Here is an 18,610-nt window from a genome sequence, read left to right as displayed (position 1 = left end):
AAGTAGCTTATTTTGATTTTTGATCTCACTTTTAAACTATTGAGAAAAGTGAGTTTTTGTATTTACAAAGTCTTTATGTTTGTGGATTAGCTTGCTGTACTTGGGTTAGCTTCACGGAGAACACATGGAATGGGGGGAAACTATGATAAAGATTGAACCTGGATATAATGTATGCTTTCTCTAACATTTTTAAAAGCAAAAAATCTTAGCTATTATAAAAACATTTTTTTCAGAGGAATTATCTGCATCCGGCTGAGAATTTTTTTTGCCAAACTGCAGCCCCCACACAAGCTTTGGAAAGCCAAGATATTTAAACCTGCAAAGTAAAGTGGCAGCTCAGCCCTTACACTAGTCTGATGTAATCCTGTAACTGCAGAATGGTTTGTCGCCTAGCACTGACAGTGACTTAGTAGACCTTGTATATGTTTTTTAAAAAACTGTTTTTAAGTTGACACAGTTATGAAAACTTCAGAGAATTATAATATTATTATAAGCAAAACATTCAACACATTTAATACTTATTCTTGAATGTGGTTCAAGAACATTTATGAAGAAGCCAGATTGAAAAGTAAACGTCTGGATTATTATAGAATTTTTAAAAGAGGGGCAGCTAATTATTTAGAGTCTCTAAAATGGGATTGCTAAGCCTAGTGTTGGCCTATACTTTCAGCTATTTAGGAATCTGAGGCTGGAAGCTTATAGTTCAGGGGCTGTCAGATACAGAGTGAGTCCAAGGCAAACTGGAGTAATTTAATAAGAGTCTTTCTCTTGTCTCAAAAAAAAAAAAAATAAAGCCTTTTAGACATCTTTAATCAGTTTCTAAAATCAAAGGAGTCCTTTATGAGATTAAAAATTATTTGTTTGCCCAGCCATAAATGGAGCATTTCTGTTATACTCCTCCCTTCAAGGCTCTGGAACAATTGCAGAAAGACTGTGAGAGCCAGAGGTCAGGGAGGGAGGTCAGAGGTCAAGAAGTGCAGCAGTGTCTTCTGGACAAGAGAGGAGCCGCTGCTCTCACGTACTCGCACTCGCACACTCTTGTCATCTGCACGAGATCAGGGCAGTTAGCATCCCACTGTGGAGCATAGCTGAGGGCAGTTGACAGCTTCCTGGAAGACCGCTCTACGGATGTAGTCCCTGGTAGGTCGCCTGGGTACCAGTGGATAGCCCATCACCATAAATATTCAGGCGGCACAAATTGGACACAATGAGTTATTAAGAAACAAACAAATAAATAAAAACTAAAACTAAACCAAAACAACACAAAATTAAAAAAAAAAAGGACAGGAAGTTTGAAGGAAGTAGAGATTGGATCTAGAACGAATTAGGACTTAAGGGGTATCAATTTGATCAAAATATATTGTATTGTATGTATGAGATTCTTAAAGAATTACTACAAACAATGCATTTAAATGAAAATAATTGGTAAGAGTAGCAATTGACAGAATTTGCATTTTTAAAGGCATTTTGTTGTTGTTTTTTGTTTTGTTTTTCGAGACAGGGTTTGCCTGCTTGTCCTTGGCTGTCCTAGAACTTGCTCTGTAGACCAGGCTGGCCTCGAACTCAGAGATCTGCCTGCCTCTGCCTACTGAGTCTGGGATTAAACGTGTGAAACACCATTTCCTATCTAAAGGCATGTTTTTAAAACACATTTAATTTCATTAAATTAAAAGATGCTGTCAGTGCTGACATGAAGCTTATCTTGGCTAATCCCTTTGGCAATTTTGTTTTCAAAAAGTAAAGTTTATTCCAGCAAGTTTAATTATTATTTAAAACAATTTATTATTAAAAATTAAAATTAACCATTTAGTTTATCTTTTATTCCATTCCTACTCCTCCAAACCTATTAAAATCTGCCCCGATTAAATTACAAGCATTTTATTGTAACAAAAAGATAAAATGGATATTACAGACATTGACTTTATATGTTTGGATTGCTGGAGGAGCAAGAGTTCAAAAATATGAGTTACATGAGGCTTTCTCTCAAAAACCACAATAAATAAGCAAAACAAACAAAGTCTTTGCCTATACAAACATGACGCTCCTCATTTGCGATATTAGCCATTAACCTAGTTTGATTTTCTAAAACAAGCCTAGAGAACATCTTCTGTCCTCTTTCCTTCCTCACCCCTCCCTCTTTATTAGTAGTAATTTTGGGGGCCTTTTGTTTATAGCAATTAAAATAAAAACCTAAACTCTTGTGCTGTTTTACTGCATGCTTTTTGGAAGTTTTGATTTTCTCAGAAAATAATGCCCTGTGAGATGTTTAGTGAAAGAAACCGAGCCAGCCCGAGCATGGCAAACATGGCTCTAGTGCAAATAAATGTCCCTTGTGCTGAGAAGTTGGCCTTTGGGTGCTTTGTGCTGAATACCTGTCCCTTATTCATAACAGTTAAAATTAAAGGTTAATGAAGGCTCGGTAAATTAAGAGTAGTTTTAGTCAGATTAAAGAATTAAGATTAGTAACAGTGCGTTAACCATTTAGCTTCACGTCATGTTTACTAATGTTCAGCAAAGCATGTCTAGAAATCAGAGTGTAGTGCTTAGAAAAGCAAATCAAAAACTAATTTTATCTATCAAGTTTCTTTTGAGGAGACTTTGTCTTTGGGAGATTTGAGCATTGTGTCATGAAACTCCATGACCCTGTCACCCGGCTTCTGTCCCTATCCACTTGTTGCCTGCTGGATTATTTTGAGTCAAATCCCAAACATGCCATTTCTTCTATAAATATTTTAATATGGTACTTTAAAAAGTATCCTTTTGAAATTATACCCCTGAATACTGCTTTCTTCTCTGAAATACACTAGCAGCTGTTCCATTGTCCCTTTAAATAGCCCGTCATTGCCCAGATTTCTAATTGTTTGAACCAAGATCTATACAGTGTGATTGATTATTACCTTTTCTAGTATCTTTTAACTTAAATGTTTTAGATGTTTTCATCATTTTTTTCCTCTTTGCAATTTATGGTTTAAAAACAAGATAATCCTATAAAACTGCAACAAAATGAACGTCATCCTATAAGACTGGATTTTTGCTAATCATGTCTGTCATGGTATAATTTAGCACATTTATTTGTTTCTCTGAATGTTATGTAAGTTGTTTGGTTTATATATGTCTTAATATTTTATCTTCTTGTTCAAAATCAAACAAAAAATAACTTCCTCCCTTCCCTCACTAGAGATTTGAGTTATGTAAAATGGCTATTATAAGAACTTTATTTAGGTAATTGTGTATAATATATGACATAGATTAGAATTTACAATAATACTTCTTGTAGAAAAGTCAGATATTTGTGTGTGTGTGTACAGTATACTTGTCATTTATTAAAACCGCTCTATTTACTTAACCCCTGTGACCTCACTATTTTAAAAATATAGCTGCACCATATGGTCTTAGAATAAATTATGTTAGTCCATCAAGAAACATGAATTGTATAAAATGTAGTTTATGTTGAACAACAACTAGATAACCAATAAGCTGGCAGTTGAAGGACTGAAGAATTAGATACTATAATGGTAATGTGTTATGCTTAATCTGCAGTCTTTCAAATATGTACATAATGTATTCATACTATAAATGAGAGATGTAAAATTACAAGTTTTATCTTAAGAGTAAATAGGAGGAAATAAGGTTAGCTCAACTAATGAAATATTTAGACTCATAAAAATTTACTGTATAAGTTATATAGATCATTATGTTTTAAAACATAATTGAGTTTTTATAAAACACCCCTTACCCTAAAATAGAACCTAATTTGATCTTTTTTTGGTGATTCAGAAGCACTTAAGGGACAGTGTAAAGCCTTAGAATTATTTTAGCCAACCTTCTCATTATGCTGTAGCTGCATAGAAGAGTTGGTTGATGCTGACTTCCAGAGGAATGTGAGGGCTCAGAGACTTTGTCTTAATTAGGAAACGGTAGTTCTAGAGAGTTACTTCAGTAGATTCTAGGAACTGTTATGAAACTGCACATTTATGTGTGACTGCATAGATAGAAGTGTGTTTACCTGGGTGTACTGATATACATAGTACTGTAAAATAAATAATATATATTGTTAAACACATGTACATATATATTGGCTTGTGACATGTGCAGCCATTGCCACTAAGTAAGGAAGCTGCAAATGGAAGGAATTTCATCAAAATTTACCAAGAGGAAATTGGCTCCAAGACTTAATGATTTTGGCTGGAGAAGATAGTGGTCCTGGCACAGTGTACTTTCTATTTCCTTGTGAAAGCTCCAAGATGAAGAATAAGCTACATAGAGGCAGATGCTTGCTAGTTTTCTGGAAGCACAATTATAAGGTTTATGAAAAACAGGAAGGCCAACATCTCATGCAGTTTTTTTGAACTGGAAAATGATTTAATGTGCTGTTTTGTATCCTTCAGGTCTCATCTTTTGAACCATGATATTTCATTTTGTTTTGATAATTTTTTCGCATTTTTATTTTACGTGTTGCTAGCCTTGGAAAATAAGTTGTATCTTTGAATGCTTGAAAGATACTGTTTTTAAGATGGCCTAAATTTTTATTGATTAATGACTGTAATTACTCATGTTGCAGTATTGTATTTTCAAAATTACTGTTCAGTATTCTTTTGCCAACTTTGCTCATAGCCACCAGATAAAGTTGGCTCAAGTGATTCAGTATCTTTATTGATCCTTAAAAATTCTTGGATTCTTTAATATATCTAGTTTAGCTTGTAATAAATTGTGGTGATTATTTTTTTGAAAATAATTAAGTGTGTAAGTTGTAAAGTCCAGGCTATTTAACACAACTTTTGTACAGAGATGAGTAAGCTACTGTCTCTGTTCTCAGAGACTCTTTGAAACAGTGTCATTGAAGGAAAGTGGGACTTAGTAACTCTTACTCAGAAAGTCAGTCACTCATGGTGAACATGACCAGGTTCATTGAACAGAAAGCTCTCTGTTTCACTGTTACTCACAAAGAAAGCCTAACTTTTCTTTCTGTTGTATTTTGCAAACATAAAACTAACAAACATCCACTGCCTGTAACATAAATGAAGAAACCATGGGAGGAACTAAGTCATCTCTTTAGGAATGTCCTAAAATCTTAACCACAGGGGTTGTAAACTCAGACATCAGAAGGTCACCAGACGAGGGAGGAAGGTGATCCAGCAGCTGTGAGAATTAGTGGGGACTGTGACCTGTCAAAGTGTGTCTGCCTTGTGTAAAGATCTTCAAATAAAAATTCTGTGCAGGTCAAGGAAAGCATGCCTGCAGGCTACAGCTGCCAATTTATAAATGCTTTGTGATTCTTTAATATTATTTGAGCCATCACAAAAATATTTGAGTAAAATGATGATGATTTAAAGTTAAATGCAAATAAATATGACAAGTTTAAGAATGATCACACCATAGGTGGTGCTTTTCCTCCCTGGGGCATAGATGCTATTAAACCCCAAATGCTGGGGTCCCAGGAGAGGCCTGGAAGATTCCATGTCCAGGCAGAAGAGGGGAAGAGGTGCTAAATTTAGCAAAATAAAGAGCTGTGGGAGAAGCAGAAGCCAGCAAGAGTGGGATTCGCTCTCCCTTCCTCAGGATAGGCTCTCATATAGACAATGCTGGCCTTGAACTTACTACGTAGGCAAAGTTGACCTTCAACTGACTTCCTGCTTCTGCCTCTCACATACTGGGATTGTAAGTATATGCTATCGTGTCTGGATTTTCCATTGTTGAAATATATCATGCCCACTTCCCTCCCTTCCTCCAGGTATAGGTAGTCCTGGATTCCAAGAGTTAATACTTTTTAGAAGCCTATGGTTGTGAGAGACATTGTCTATACACAAATTCTCTTACTTCCTGAGAAACATGTGGGACAAGTAGCAGAAAATCTGAAAAGGAGAGTACAGCCTCATACAGTGAAGTTGTATGAGGGTCTAAGGAATCATTGTAAAATAGTTGAACCTTTAACAACAGTTACAAAATTGCTTAAAATTTCCACCTTGCTATTAAATGCCAGACTATGGCTCAGAAACACAGAATAGATTCTGTATCATCCTGGGAACATTGAATCCATGTTTTAATAGTAGGACCTATGAGCCTGCTTTTGAAAGATTCCTCCATGTTGTTCTGAAGACACCCAAGGCTATCATCCAGTTGACTTCAAGATGGCAGGTTGTTTTGGTTAGTGAAGACTGAGGTGACTCCCTTGACTACCAAATTTTCCTGCTGCTGCAATACTTGCTGTGATTACTAGCATGGAACATGACCGATACACCTGGCAGAGATTATTTTGAAACGAGAAATGGTGGTTGTTGAGAACAGGAGGTCCATTCTGTCTGATTGTTGGTGGATTGATGGCAGTGGACATTGGTAGCTTGGAATGGGAAAGCCAGCCTAAGATCTCTGAAGCACTTAATTGGCCTGGGTAAATGTGTAATTGTCCGTGACAGCGTTGGACAGATGCTTCTCTTTGTTGATTGTGAGGTTCACCACAGTTTCGAAAGAACTGGTGAGGTATGGGTTTGGGGCTTGGTGAGGGCTGACTAGTTTGAAGAAGTGACAGTTGATTAAACAGTGCTCACTATGCACTGCTAAGTTGATGTATGGTTTGAGTGCAGTCACCGTGGCTGCTTTGTGGGGCCCATTTGAAGTCTCTGGAGAGAGACTGTTTGCAGAAGATAGGAAGGTTTTCTGCTCCAAGGCACACATTCCCAGCTTGGCATGTAGCCAGCATTCATGTGATACCACAAGACAGCTTGTACGTGCTGGATGTGCTCCAGTCTAGTGGAGCAAAGGTAAAAATATCTCCTGGGTAAAGGACCATGAAGTCAGTGAAGACCTCTCCAAGCTTTGTGCTCAAGCATAGCTATCTGCAGATTGTTATATATGACCCTAAGTTACATGCCAGCAATCAAAGTGTCCTTATCTGGTCTCAACCAGTTCATTCTTTACACCCTTTAGTGGGTCTGTTGGCTCCTTTGGAAGTCTTTATTACCCACCAAACAAATACCTTCTTGGTGTTTGAAGAACTCTATGATTGGAAACATCTTAGCTACCTATTTCAAATATATTTTAATTTAAATTCACTAAATGAGTCATACTTTATAAAAGCATAGCTTTCTGTTATTCTTCTTTCCTTTTGTTTATTTTTCCCACAACAGAAATGATTATAATCATTGGAAGGTTAGTGAAAATATGTCCATCCTTTTTGTGGATTTTCTGCCCTGAGAATGGAGGAAGATCCTCAGGTTTTATCTCTGTTGGAAAACATGAGTACCTAAAGTGTCTCTGCTTTCAGGTTAAAGGCTTTTCTCTAGTTATATGGCTGGGTAAGAGTTTCTGTGCCTCTCCCTCACTCCCAGAGAAGGCAGAATGGCAGTTTCAGTGTTAGTGTATCTGTTCTTGCCCTTCCTGTTCTTCCTCTTCCTCCTTTAATTTCTGCACCTATTCTTTTAAAGTAATAGAAACCTAGTGTGGAAACCTGGTTCAAATTGTCTTAAAACAGCAAAGGGAGTTCATTGGCTCTTAGGATTCTAAGAGACTGCAGTTGGACTCAAGATAATGTTGGTCTTGTGGCCAAAATAATGCCACTGAAGAAACTAGTTTTCTTTCATTTCATTTCTTCTTTGCTTTGTGTTGACCTTTATTCCCCATAACTACATATTTCTTCAGTTGTCCTGCTTGTGTGAATATAAGTTTCTCCCATTCCTACTCTATTCTCTCACTATGGGAAGAGGGCAAGCCTTCGTTTTTCAGCAATGCTGCTCATATCGCCGCTTTCTTACTTAGTGTGACTGAGACTGAGTTAGTCATTGAGGCTGGGTGCATAGAAAATATTTGGGATGGAGAGTCAGCACCTATAGGGTTTTGTATGATAGTTCTTATTCCAGACCCATGGCTAAGAATGGTGAGGGGTAGCTTCTTAAGGAAATTTGGGTGGGTGTTAGCAGAAGGAGAGAGAATTGGTGTTGGGCATCAAACAATGGGTGGAAACTTACTGTATGTTTGTGTCATAACCATCAAATGGACTGAGGTCTGAGGACTAGAGTTTTTTGTAAATTAATTTTATGTATACATGCATGCTTGAGGGTATAGTTTTAAAGAGAAAACTAAAGACAACACAAGCTCTTACAACTTGTGCAGTATTTGTGTCTTCCTTAGTTAAGTACCTGCTTTATATTGCTTTCTTTTTCTCTGTAGTTACATGTTCCTGTTAAAACAAAAAGAACTCAAATTGCTTCCTTTTAAGTAATTCCCCCTGTTTATACACACAAATTTTGTGATCAGGTCATTGTTGCCTGGGAAAGTCTGTACTTAGGATTTGGATTAAGAGAGGGGTCAAATTAAGGCAAATGTTTTAGGTATTGGACTCTGGATCTTTAAGTCCAAGATGAGGACAACTAGAATAAGTCATTCCAGCACCGGGACTGGTCTAGCTGGGAAGTCATTTAGGGCAAAGGCCAGAAAACAGGTGTCAGCCTGCAGATGTCTCTGTGGTTATAAATAACAGCCTGCTTGAGGCTGTTGCTTTTTGTCCTGTTACGTGCCGTGCACTGTTGCAAAGTCTCCATGAAAGAGACAGAAAGACTTACTCCATCATGATACTCTTGCCATCAGAGAACAGTTAGGAATCCTCCCACTTATGAACACTCATTACCCCACAGGCTCACTAAGCTTGAAGGGTCTTTCATTGGGATTTAAATAATTTGCTCCGTGTTAGAAACTGGCAATTAAAATTGGAAATTTTCCGCTTCTGAAATTCTAAAGACATTTCCTAATGAAAAGTGAAACACAAAGTGTTTGCTTTAACTGAGCGATTGCAGTTAATTTCTTGTAAAGAAACACAGAAGCACACATTAATTTAAAATAAGCTCATACTGTTGTTTCTTGTAGTACAGCCAGGAAAAGCAGTAACAAGCTGTCTCCTTCAGAATCACATCCCTGGATGATATTCGAGCAACCTGGAAGATTCAATACGTCCCCAGGAAAAACATTTGGAGTCAAGCTGCAGCCGCATTTCTAGTTCTCTTTCCACCCTTGCAGGCTTGCCCACAGGTCTGAGCAGCATGGATGGGGCAGTGTGTGACGTTAGCAGCCAGGTGAATGGCAGCCACACTGTGGCAGAGCCTCAACCAGTCTGTGCTGGAAAATTAAAGTTTATTTTTCCCAATGTTGAGGATTTGTTAATCAAATTTCATAGTGGTGTTTTGTTTGACATTAAATGCAACACCATTATTAATTCATATTTTCTCTGAGAAACAGGTATAAAATGAGTGTTTTGATCTTGACCAGATCTTATACTTAAAAGATAGCACCTTAAAATTGTGTGGGAAAAGGTACACCTGTAGAAGAAATGGGCTTCACTCCTCTTCAGTCTGGTACTCTATCTAAGGCGCTTCTGTCGCATTCAGGAACGTTAGTGTGTTCGTGCTGTGCTCTTTCACACGTAGGGAAGACGGCTGCGCTCTCTGTAGAAGGATGCTGTTAGGTCTCTTCCTCGGGGGCATGCTTGCCTTTGTCTTCACCCCTGTGCCACTTGAGAGAGCTTCTGAGAGAGAGGGAGGGTGGAGCAAGAGGAGCTCTCAGAAACTTCTTCCCTCTGTGTCCTGCTACCCTTGTTTCTTCCCATCCGTTATAAAGGAAGAAATGCAACCTAAGAAGCGAACTGCTGTGGGATCCTAGAGACCCAGTTGAACTGCAGATTCACTGTGGGACGGGGCTGTGTCCTTGTCCCCTTCTTTTAAGGGCCACAGAAAGGTGGTCTCTACAGCAACTTTTGATGTCCAAGAAGGGACAATACAGGTTTTGGATTTTCTAAGTGGAGCCACGCTACAATTTTGGTGTACTTTCTCATATTTTAGAATTAAGGCTTGCTTGCTCATAGAAGAAATTAAGCCAGTTTTCCAGCACTAATGGTTCTGATATCCTAGACCAAAACTGGATGAGAGAAACTGTGGAGTAATACATCATGACGTCACATTGGGGTAGATATCTGAAGGTGCTCTATAGTGCCCCTGGTCCTTGGAAGTTCCTCTTTAGCTGGGTAAGCCTGCTAGGAGACTGCAGTCAAGTCAGACATGCTTTCTTTATGTGTTCTCTCTTGTCCGAGATTTGTTAGTACTATCACAAAATCATGTGGAAAAGTTCCTTTTCATTATTAAGATGTTTGCGTATTTTCCCCTTGATCTTGTCTTGTGGTTGTATGTCCATAGGAAATGGAGTCAAGATCATATTACACTAGGAGCCAGAAGACTTTGCTGGCTACTATTTTACAGTAAGACCAGGGAATGGACTGATGGGTGCCATCTTCCAAGTCATTAAAAAAAATCCTTTTAGGGTCTCAGAAGGGAGCTTGCTGGTTAAGAGCACATGTTGCTCTTGTAGAGCCCTCAAATTCTGTTCTCAGCTTCCAACCGTCTATAATTCCAGTCCCAGGGGATCCGTGCCCTTGTCTGACTTCTATAGGCGTCAGACACCCCCATGAAGCCTAAAACACATGTAAGCAAACCACTTATACACAAAAGATAATAAAATGAAAAATGAACACATCCCTTTTAGAAGGAGCCTCGAACACAGACTTGGAGAGGTCAGTTCTTGGTTAAGAAGCAGATCAGAACCTCGGAGAGCTCTGGGTTGCGGGGGGGTTTAGACGATCCGGGTGCTTCCTTTGCACTCTGGTCATGGCTGGGCAGTGGCCACTGAACACAGGTCATGAGCCACCTTCTTCTCTCAGTATACATTCCATTTACCTGTAGCCATTCTTTTCAAGCGAGTGTTCAAGCCTAACTACCCTATATTCTTAGACTGCTTTTGTTACTGCACATTAATCCCTCAAATGACTTTTTATTGGTGTCTACTTAGCTATTTGTTTAGATCTTAGAGATTTGTATATTTCTCTAATCAACTCCACTGGGCTTTGAAAGACTATTAACTAACAACTTCAAATGTCACAACAACAGTCTTGAACCTCTGATGCATTAAGCGCTGCCTACAAGAAAGTTATTAGAATATTTGAAAATAAAGCCACTAGGTGCCTGCAACCACTGCCCTGTTTAATTGCTGGCCTGGCCAGTGTCTTCCACTGTGAGTGTGTACAGGAGTTCTTCTTCCCTTCCAAGTGCTTCATTTTGTTCTTAGTGCTTGAATCTTCTCTGGAACAAAGACCCCAAATAGTAACTGTCTGTGAGCACTGCCCCCAGCCTGGGATGGAATTCCAGTATTGCGGTCTGTGCTTATTCGTTTGTTTGCCAGCTGCAGGACTGTGTGAATATTTTGAGAGCTTTTATGTGAACAGGGATTAGAGATGCTGTGTAGACCTGAAGCTTCTTTCTCATTGCCCCTCCTGTCATCCGTACCACATCCATGTTGTGTTAGCTAAAAGAAAGTAGGAACTTGTTGCATTTCAAGGAATTATGAAAATATATCTAAGACAATTAGACTTCTTTGTATTGACATATTTATATTTGTATGTTAAGGTATAATAGAGGTTTTCATTGCTAACCTGTGATGTGGTCTTGTGTCGGATAAGCCAATAGCAGATGTAGTTCTCTCGTTATCATGTGTATGTTCCCGCAAATGGACATTTAAACAATTCCTGCTTGTTCAGTTCCTCGTCCCTTAGAAATGAAAATGTCATTGGTCATTTCCAAAGACCACTGAGGCCATGACCTGTCACAACAGCATATGGCACTAACATTCCCAAAGTGTTCTGTGAGCCTTGGAATTGAAGTAGCTGGACAGGGTAGCCAGAGCAGGGACAGAGAATTACCATCCCCATGAAATGACTGTGACTCTGCTCCATGAATAATTTAGTATCCAAACTGAGGGAGGTGCAGCTTTACATTTTATGTAGTCTCAGGTGCTCTCTGTTTCTCTGAAAAGAACAGCCCCACACTCCACCCCATCCCAGTCCCAACTGTGTCACAGGCATTCGTGAGGGCAAATTAAGTTCTTCCGAACTCTTTGCTGTCTTCTTTGACTAGAGTTGATCATTTTCTTCAGATGTATTTTGTGTTCTTCATTTTAGGATCCATCGTAGAGTTTTTTCTTGTTAGTACATATGTGACCCATGCCTATGGTTTGTCGCCATCTTCATTTCAGATGTCTTCCTTGGTTCATTAGCAAAAATAAAGTAGAGCAAACTTTGTGAATGAAGACACAGCTAGATCTTCCTTTTCTGTAGAGTCCCAAAAATGTATACCACTGTCTCCTTTCCTGACTGAAGTTTGAGCATTCTGCTGTATTTACTACTCATGAGAATTAGAAAGCAGAGTGTCCTGTATTCTAGACATGGTTTTAAAATATGTCTTAGTCTTCAGGAGACATAGTCTTAGGGAGCGACTAAAACCTTTTATATTTTCTATCCCCTTCCCCCAGATAACGTGATCCCAGCGTGGCTTATTTAACAAAGCGGTCATGTAGCCATAGGAGACAAATCTGTACCTAGCTTAGTATGTATAAACCTGCACTGGTGGGCATGGTTTCCAGCGAAGTGTGTCTGAATGGTCAAGGTCAGAGGCATTTCCAGTTACTGAGAGGCCGCATTTTAACAGGAAGGAGGTGTTGGTTGGCATGCCTGTACTGTGAATTTAAGAATTAGAATGAATGACTTGAAATAAATTCAAATTACTCAGATATGTTTGCCAGGTAATAATATTTTACAATTTATCTTATTGTGTGTGTATGGGCTTGCAGCTTTCTAAACCCTGAAGAAAAATGGAAAAGTTTATAAAGTAGAAATTGAGGTGACTAAAACCTTTTCTTTTTGCTTTAGTACAATAGGCAGCTTGGGGAGGCATACATGACTTCTCCAAAAAGCAGAATGTCATTATCTTTCCTATTTGTGTGTTGAATGATGTCTGAAGGAAACACATAGCAAGCTATGTAGTGGTCCATTTTCAGTTCTGGTCTGTGTTCGTACGTTCTGTCAATATTTTTAATGAGGCTTTGAATAGCTCAGAGGAATCTCAGACTGTCAAGGTCAAGAGCTTTGCCATGCAGGACTCTACGTTCTTTTGACCAAATCACTTTTATATTGCCATGGCTACTTTATTGTAGGATGCCGAAGCATTTGCTCTTCCTCTTTTCATGAGTGTCTGCTTAGCCCCATCCCTCCTATCAATTAAAGGAATGCCTCATTCCTTCCCCACTGTCAGGTTAGTCTACTCAACAGAGCAGAGTACCACTGTTCCTGAGTATATGTGGGAGATCAGTTCCAAGAGATGCCATGGATCCCAAGACTTGCAGCTGCTCAATTCTTTCTATAACATGCTATGGTATTTGTAGTAATATGTGCACATCATCTATGGCTTGCTTAGGATGCCTGCCATATAAATACTGCATAAATAGTCACATTCTTTTGCTTAGAGAATAATGGACAAGGAAAAATATTAGTTCAGTACAAGTGTATTGTTTTCTAAATGAGTTTACTCTGTGGTTGGTTGAATCTGTGAATGTTGAAACCATGGATACCGAGGGCATTGACTTTGATGTTTGTTTTCTTTAGCTAGTGACTATGCTTAGGTTGTATTTAAAGGAATGTAGTGTAGTGTGATGGTTCTACAGTGGGTCTGCAGATCCCTGGGGACCCTTCAGAAATCTGTGGCATCAGACTGTTTTCAAGACATCATGTGAAGATGCTACCATGTCCCCTTTTATTGTGCCTATGTTTGCACTTACTCTGTAGAAACATTGTTGAGCACCCTTGAAACCTCAGTATTAGTTGAGGAAGGTCATGGCTTCAGGTAGCTGCTATAGTCCTCACTGCTATACGGTCTCAGATTGACAAAGGACTTGCTTTCTTCACTGTCTAGACTAGTGGCTGCAGCACAACTGGAGATAACAGACTCAGCACTCACTGTGGAAAGAATGAATGATCTTACTAGTCCTTCTGCCTCTCCCTCCCTTTGCCCCCTCCAAATCTTGCATTTCCTAGATGTATTTCCCCTTGTGTCTTCTCCTTTCCTATCCTTTTCCAGACCAGCCCATACTATTACGTTTCTATTTCTGTGAAATGCTGTTGTTTGCAGAGCATTTGTTTACATTTGGGGTTACAGATGCAGGTGGTCTGTGGATGTGGAATTAAATTACTTTTGCATAGAATGTTGAATTACATGCTTCCTGTTAGAAACAAAGAACATAAAAGAATAGAAAACAAATTCAGTGTTTCAGGGTCAGAATCAGTCTTTTAGGTGATTTCGGTTCTCACGCTGGCATGACCTGTTTTTTTCTTCATTATTCCCGAGTGCCCAGCCCATCAGGAATAGTCTTGCTCGAAGGCTTTTATTGCGCCCCTTCCTCTGCTTTGATGTGCAGTTGTGACAAGGGATTTGTATGAAATTGTTTCTTACTGGTCCTCATTTCTGACTCCTCAGAACCTTGCCTCCTGGAACCCTTCAAACCCCGAGTGCCTCCTGCTCGTGGTGAAGGAGCTGGTGCAGCAGTACCACCAGTTTCAATGCAGCCGCCTCCGCGAGAGCTCGCGCCTCATGTTTGAGTACCAGACACTCCTGGAAGAGCCTCAGTATGGAGAGAACATGGAAATTTATGCTGGGAAGAAAAACAACTGGGTAAGTGCTAAGAGATAGGGGACGTTAACTTTGTGATGAAGTTAAAGACAAGATCTTTAGAATGTTCGTGTGGATTGAGCTCTCAACTCTTTCCTCAGATACATGGCTTAGGTCACCTGTGCGCTTTCTCATAAGAGAACTTAATGGTGATCAGGCTTATTATTCATAAAGATATTATAGGAGAAGTGTGCAAGATTTGGCTATATCCCCAGTCTCCTATGTCAGAAGGCAGGGAGAGAGGGAGAGGATCGCCTATGCTCTACACCTCTATGCAGGTCCTGATGTGGTTGGCAAGCAGGTCATAGTTTAAGACATTGACAAATTCCACCTTCTGCTCAGGGAGTGACCTTCACTGCCTCAGTCATATAAGAGGAGTCAGCTGCTCTGGACGCAGCAGGTTATGGAGCCTTCATGTGCCTCCCAACCCTTCTGTTTTTTTAAAAAATAAATTTGTTAAGCGTTATATAACATGCACATAGTATAGAATATGCTGCATTTACCTTTTAGCAGGAATAAATGACTATCGCTGAGTAATTTTTTTCATCCAGGAAAATGCTCCTCCTCCTCCTTCTTCTTTTTTGGTTGTTTGTGGTTTTTCAAGGCAGGGTTTCTCTGTGTAACTTTGGAGCCTTCCGAGTGCTGGGATTAAAGGTGTGTGACACCACCATCCGGCGGAAATGCTGCCTTAATCAGTGCCTCTAAGCCCTTGTTCACAACCCTTTCCTTAAAGACAAGGTCTCATTATATAGCTCCGAGTTACCTAGAACTTTCTGCACAGCCCAGTCGGCTTTAGACTCAGAGTCCTTTCATCTCTCCTTCCTGAGTGTTGGGATCACAGGGGTGGCCACCATGGCCAGCTCTAGTTGCTGCTTATGATTTCATTGCATTGTGTGATCATTTTGAGATGCAAAGCGGATTCTAACCCTTCTGTTCCCAGAAGCTTCATATACCCCGCTGCAGTCCATCTCCCCAGAGATAGCATGCACTCTGGATGCTGTGATGCCTCCTTCCTTCTGGATCTGCTCACTTCCTCTTCTCCTTCCTCATCTCAGGCTCCAGCCACACTGCACCTCTGCACCATGCAGGCATATCAAGCATGCTCCTTCCCATGGCACTTTGCATAAGTTTCTGTGTCTGTTTTTCCCTGGGAATAGTGAACACCCTTCCTACTTTAGATTTCTGCTAACGTATTTTCAATGATGCCCTGCCTGCCTCATTTTTTAAAATTATTTTTTGAGATAGGTTTCATAAAGTTTACACATTTTAATTGTATAAATCTATGATTATCAGTCATTTGACTGACTTCCACAGCCCCCATCGTGATCTTCTGTCACCCTCCAGTAAGGTCCTTCATCTTCAGTTGCCTTTAGTCTTTCCCCAGTGGTAGCCTAGGAAATCTCCACATTTCTTTCTGTTCCTGAATCCTTCAGATGGCCGTAGCACGTCCCTAATGTTTTGTGACTGGGTGCATTCACTTAGCAGGATGTATTTCAGATCTGGCTATGCTGTGCATACACCCATACTCATTTTCTTCTATGGCTGAAAAAGATTCCACTGGACAGGCATACTGCATTTTGCTTTTCTGTTCACTAACTCATGACATTTCAGTGTTTTTTTACCTTTTGACTTATATGAATTGTGCTGTTGTAAACATTTATATGTGAGCCTTTATTATACTTGTTCTTAAAATTCACTTTTGTTTCTCTTCCCTGTTCTACTCTTTTTCTTTTTCCTTTTGTTTATTTTCAAGACAGGGTTTCTCCATGTAGCTTAGGAGCCTTTCCTGGAACTAGCTCCATAGACTAGGCTGGTCTTAAATTCACAGAGATCCGCCTGCCTCTACCTCCTAAGTGCTGGGATTAAGGGCGTGTGCCACCATCGCCAGGCCTATTCTGCTCTTTTTTTTTTAAAGGCATCTTTTAAATAGATCATTTATATGTTATTGTGTAAGATATTCACTCCAGCACTTAGTGTCTGAATATAATGTTTTCTGTCATAGCTTTTGTTTGTTAGGCATCTGGATAGAGCTGCACCCCAGGGCCCCACCTAGGTTACCATGAAGTGTTGGCCACCAGAAGGGGTTTCATTGTAAGCCCATTTGTGTGGCTGATGGGATGGTGCTGTTCTCTGTGGGCTGCTGATCTGAGGGCCTTAGTTGGTGCTAGCTGGTGCCTGGAACCTGCCTCTTCCTCTACAGGGCTTCTCCAAGGTGGGTCTCCTAAGCTGGCAGGGGGCCTAACCACAGCAAGCAAACAGAGAGATGGAGAGTATATAAGCAAGACACTGGTCTCTTACAACCTCATCTTGAATGATGCCCATCACTTCTTATTGCTGTTAGTTCCAGCCCCCACACATGTAAATGTGAACTCCAGGATGACTGTGTACCACCTTGGAAAGGCTGCCATGCTTAAGGCTTGTTTGTCTTTCCCTATTGGCATGCCAAGTTTCAGGGCAGGGATGGACATAGTCCACACTGGGAACAGAGCCTGCTGCATCACTGGTGTTCTGCGCACGCTTGCTGAAAGGACGAGTGAGTGAATCCTAGTGACACAGAGAACATTTTTTTTTTTTACTTATTTATTTATTTTTATTCTTTTTTAATTAAAATTTCCACCTGCTCCCCATTTCCCATTTCCCTCCCCTCCTCCCAAATATTGCCCTCCCCCCACTTCCCTCCCCCTATCCCCACTCCTCTTCTCCTCCCCCCACTCCATTCCCCCTCCCTCTCGATACTGAAGAGCAGTCCAAATTCCCTGCCCTGCGGGAAGACCAAGGTCCTTCTATCTACGTCCAGAAAGGTGAGCGTCCAAACAGGCTAAGCTCCCACAAAGCCAGTTCATGTATTAGGATCGAAACCTAGTGCCATTGTCCTTGGCTTCTCATCAGTCTTCATTGACCGCCATGCTCAGAGAGTCCGGAATCAACCCATGCTTATTCAGTCCCAGACCAGCTGGCCTTGGTGGGCTCCCAATAAATCAGTTCCACTGTCACAGTGGGTGGGTGCATTCCTCGTGGTCCTGATTTTTTGCTCATGTTCTCCCTCCTTCTGCTCCTCATTTGAACCTTAAGAGCTCAGACCGTTGCTCCAAATTGAGACTCTGTCTCTACCTCGATCCATCGCCAGATGAAGATTCTAAGGTGATATGCAAGATATTCATCAGTATAGGATAGGGTCATTTCAGGTTCCCTCTCCTTAGTTGCCCAAGGTACCAGCTGGGGACATATTCCTGGACACCTGCGAACCCCTCAAGAGTCAAGTCTCTTGCCAACCCTAAGATGGCTCCCTTAGATAGGATATATACTTCGCTGCTCCCGTATCCATCCTTCCTATATCCCAACCATCCCAATCCTCCGAGCTCCTCCCATTCTCTTGCTAATTTTATTAGTTTTCACCAAGCCTTTCTTTTCTTAAATTCAATATGCTCACCCTCGGAGTCTTTGACTTTTTCCTAAGGGATGTGATTTCCAAAGTCATACAAATAAGCAATGCATTTTTAAAAATTTCAAACAAATCTTCCTGTTTGAACATACTTAACAGTTCAAAGTTTTTTTTTTTTAATAAAAAAATTCACTTAATTGTCCTATAAGAAAAGGATGCTAAGTTTAATCTGTCTTGACTTCTTGGTGAGTCTGTGTTGTCCTTAATAGTGTGAGACTCATTTGAAAGTGGGAATTACTGTTCAGTTATAATTTCTATGATTTTGTTTCTCACCTTTTGTGTTTTTCTGTGTCTGTGTGCATGTGTGTTTGTATATGTGTATATGCGAGTCTGTATGTGTGTGCATGCTTCTGTGTATGCATGTATGTGTTCATGTGTGTGTGTATATGTAAGTCTGTGTGTGCATGCTTCTGTGTATGCGTGTATGTGTTCATTTGTGTGTGTATGTGTGTATATGTGAGTCTGTATGTGTGTGCATGCTTCTCTGTGTGTGTACACATGCAGTTGAATGTGTTTTGCTGTGTGTGTGTGTGTGTGTGTGTGTGTGCGTGCGTGTGGAGGCCAGAGGACAGATTTACATGTTGTTTTTAGGTGCTATCCACTTTTTTTTTTTTTTTTTTGAGGCATTCACCAGCTGCCT

At 40.1% G+C, this 18,610-nt stretch overlaps 1 protein-coding gene across 1 annotated transcript in view; it reads left to right on the top strand.

Annotated features, from left to right (window-relative positions):
* The window catches only part of Babam2 (BRISC and BRCA1 A complex member 2), a 388,193-nt gene that overhangs the window by 118,471 nt on the left and 251,112 nt on the right, over positions 1–18,610 (top strand). The window contains exon 5 of the mRNA XM_057773524.1: positions 14,337–14,531. Within this exon, the coding sequence (XP_057629507.1) occupies positions 14,337–14,531 (195 nt within the window). The remainder of the gene's footprint in view (positions 1–14,336; positions 14,532–18,610) is intronic.

The sequence above is a fragment of the Chionomys nivalis genome, chromosome 1, assembly GCF_950005125.1.
Source record: "Chionomys nivalis chromosome 1, mChiNiv1.1, whole genome shotgun sequence".
Lineage (NCBI taxonomy): Eukaryota > Metazoa > Chordata > Mammalia > Rodentia > Cricetidae > Chionomys > Chionomys nivalis.
The sequence above is the reverse complement of the archived record's forward strand: the minus strand, read 5'-3'. Positions and strand labels throughout refer to the sequence as shown.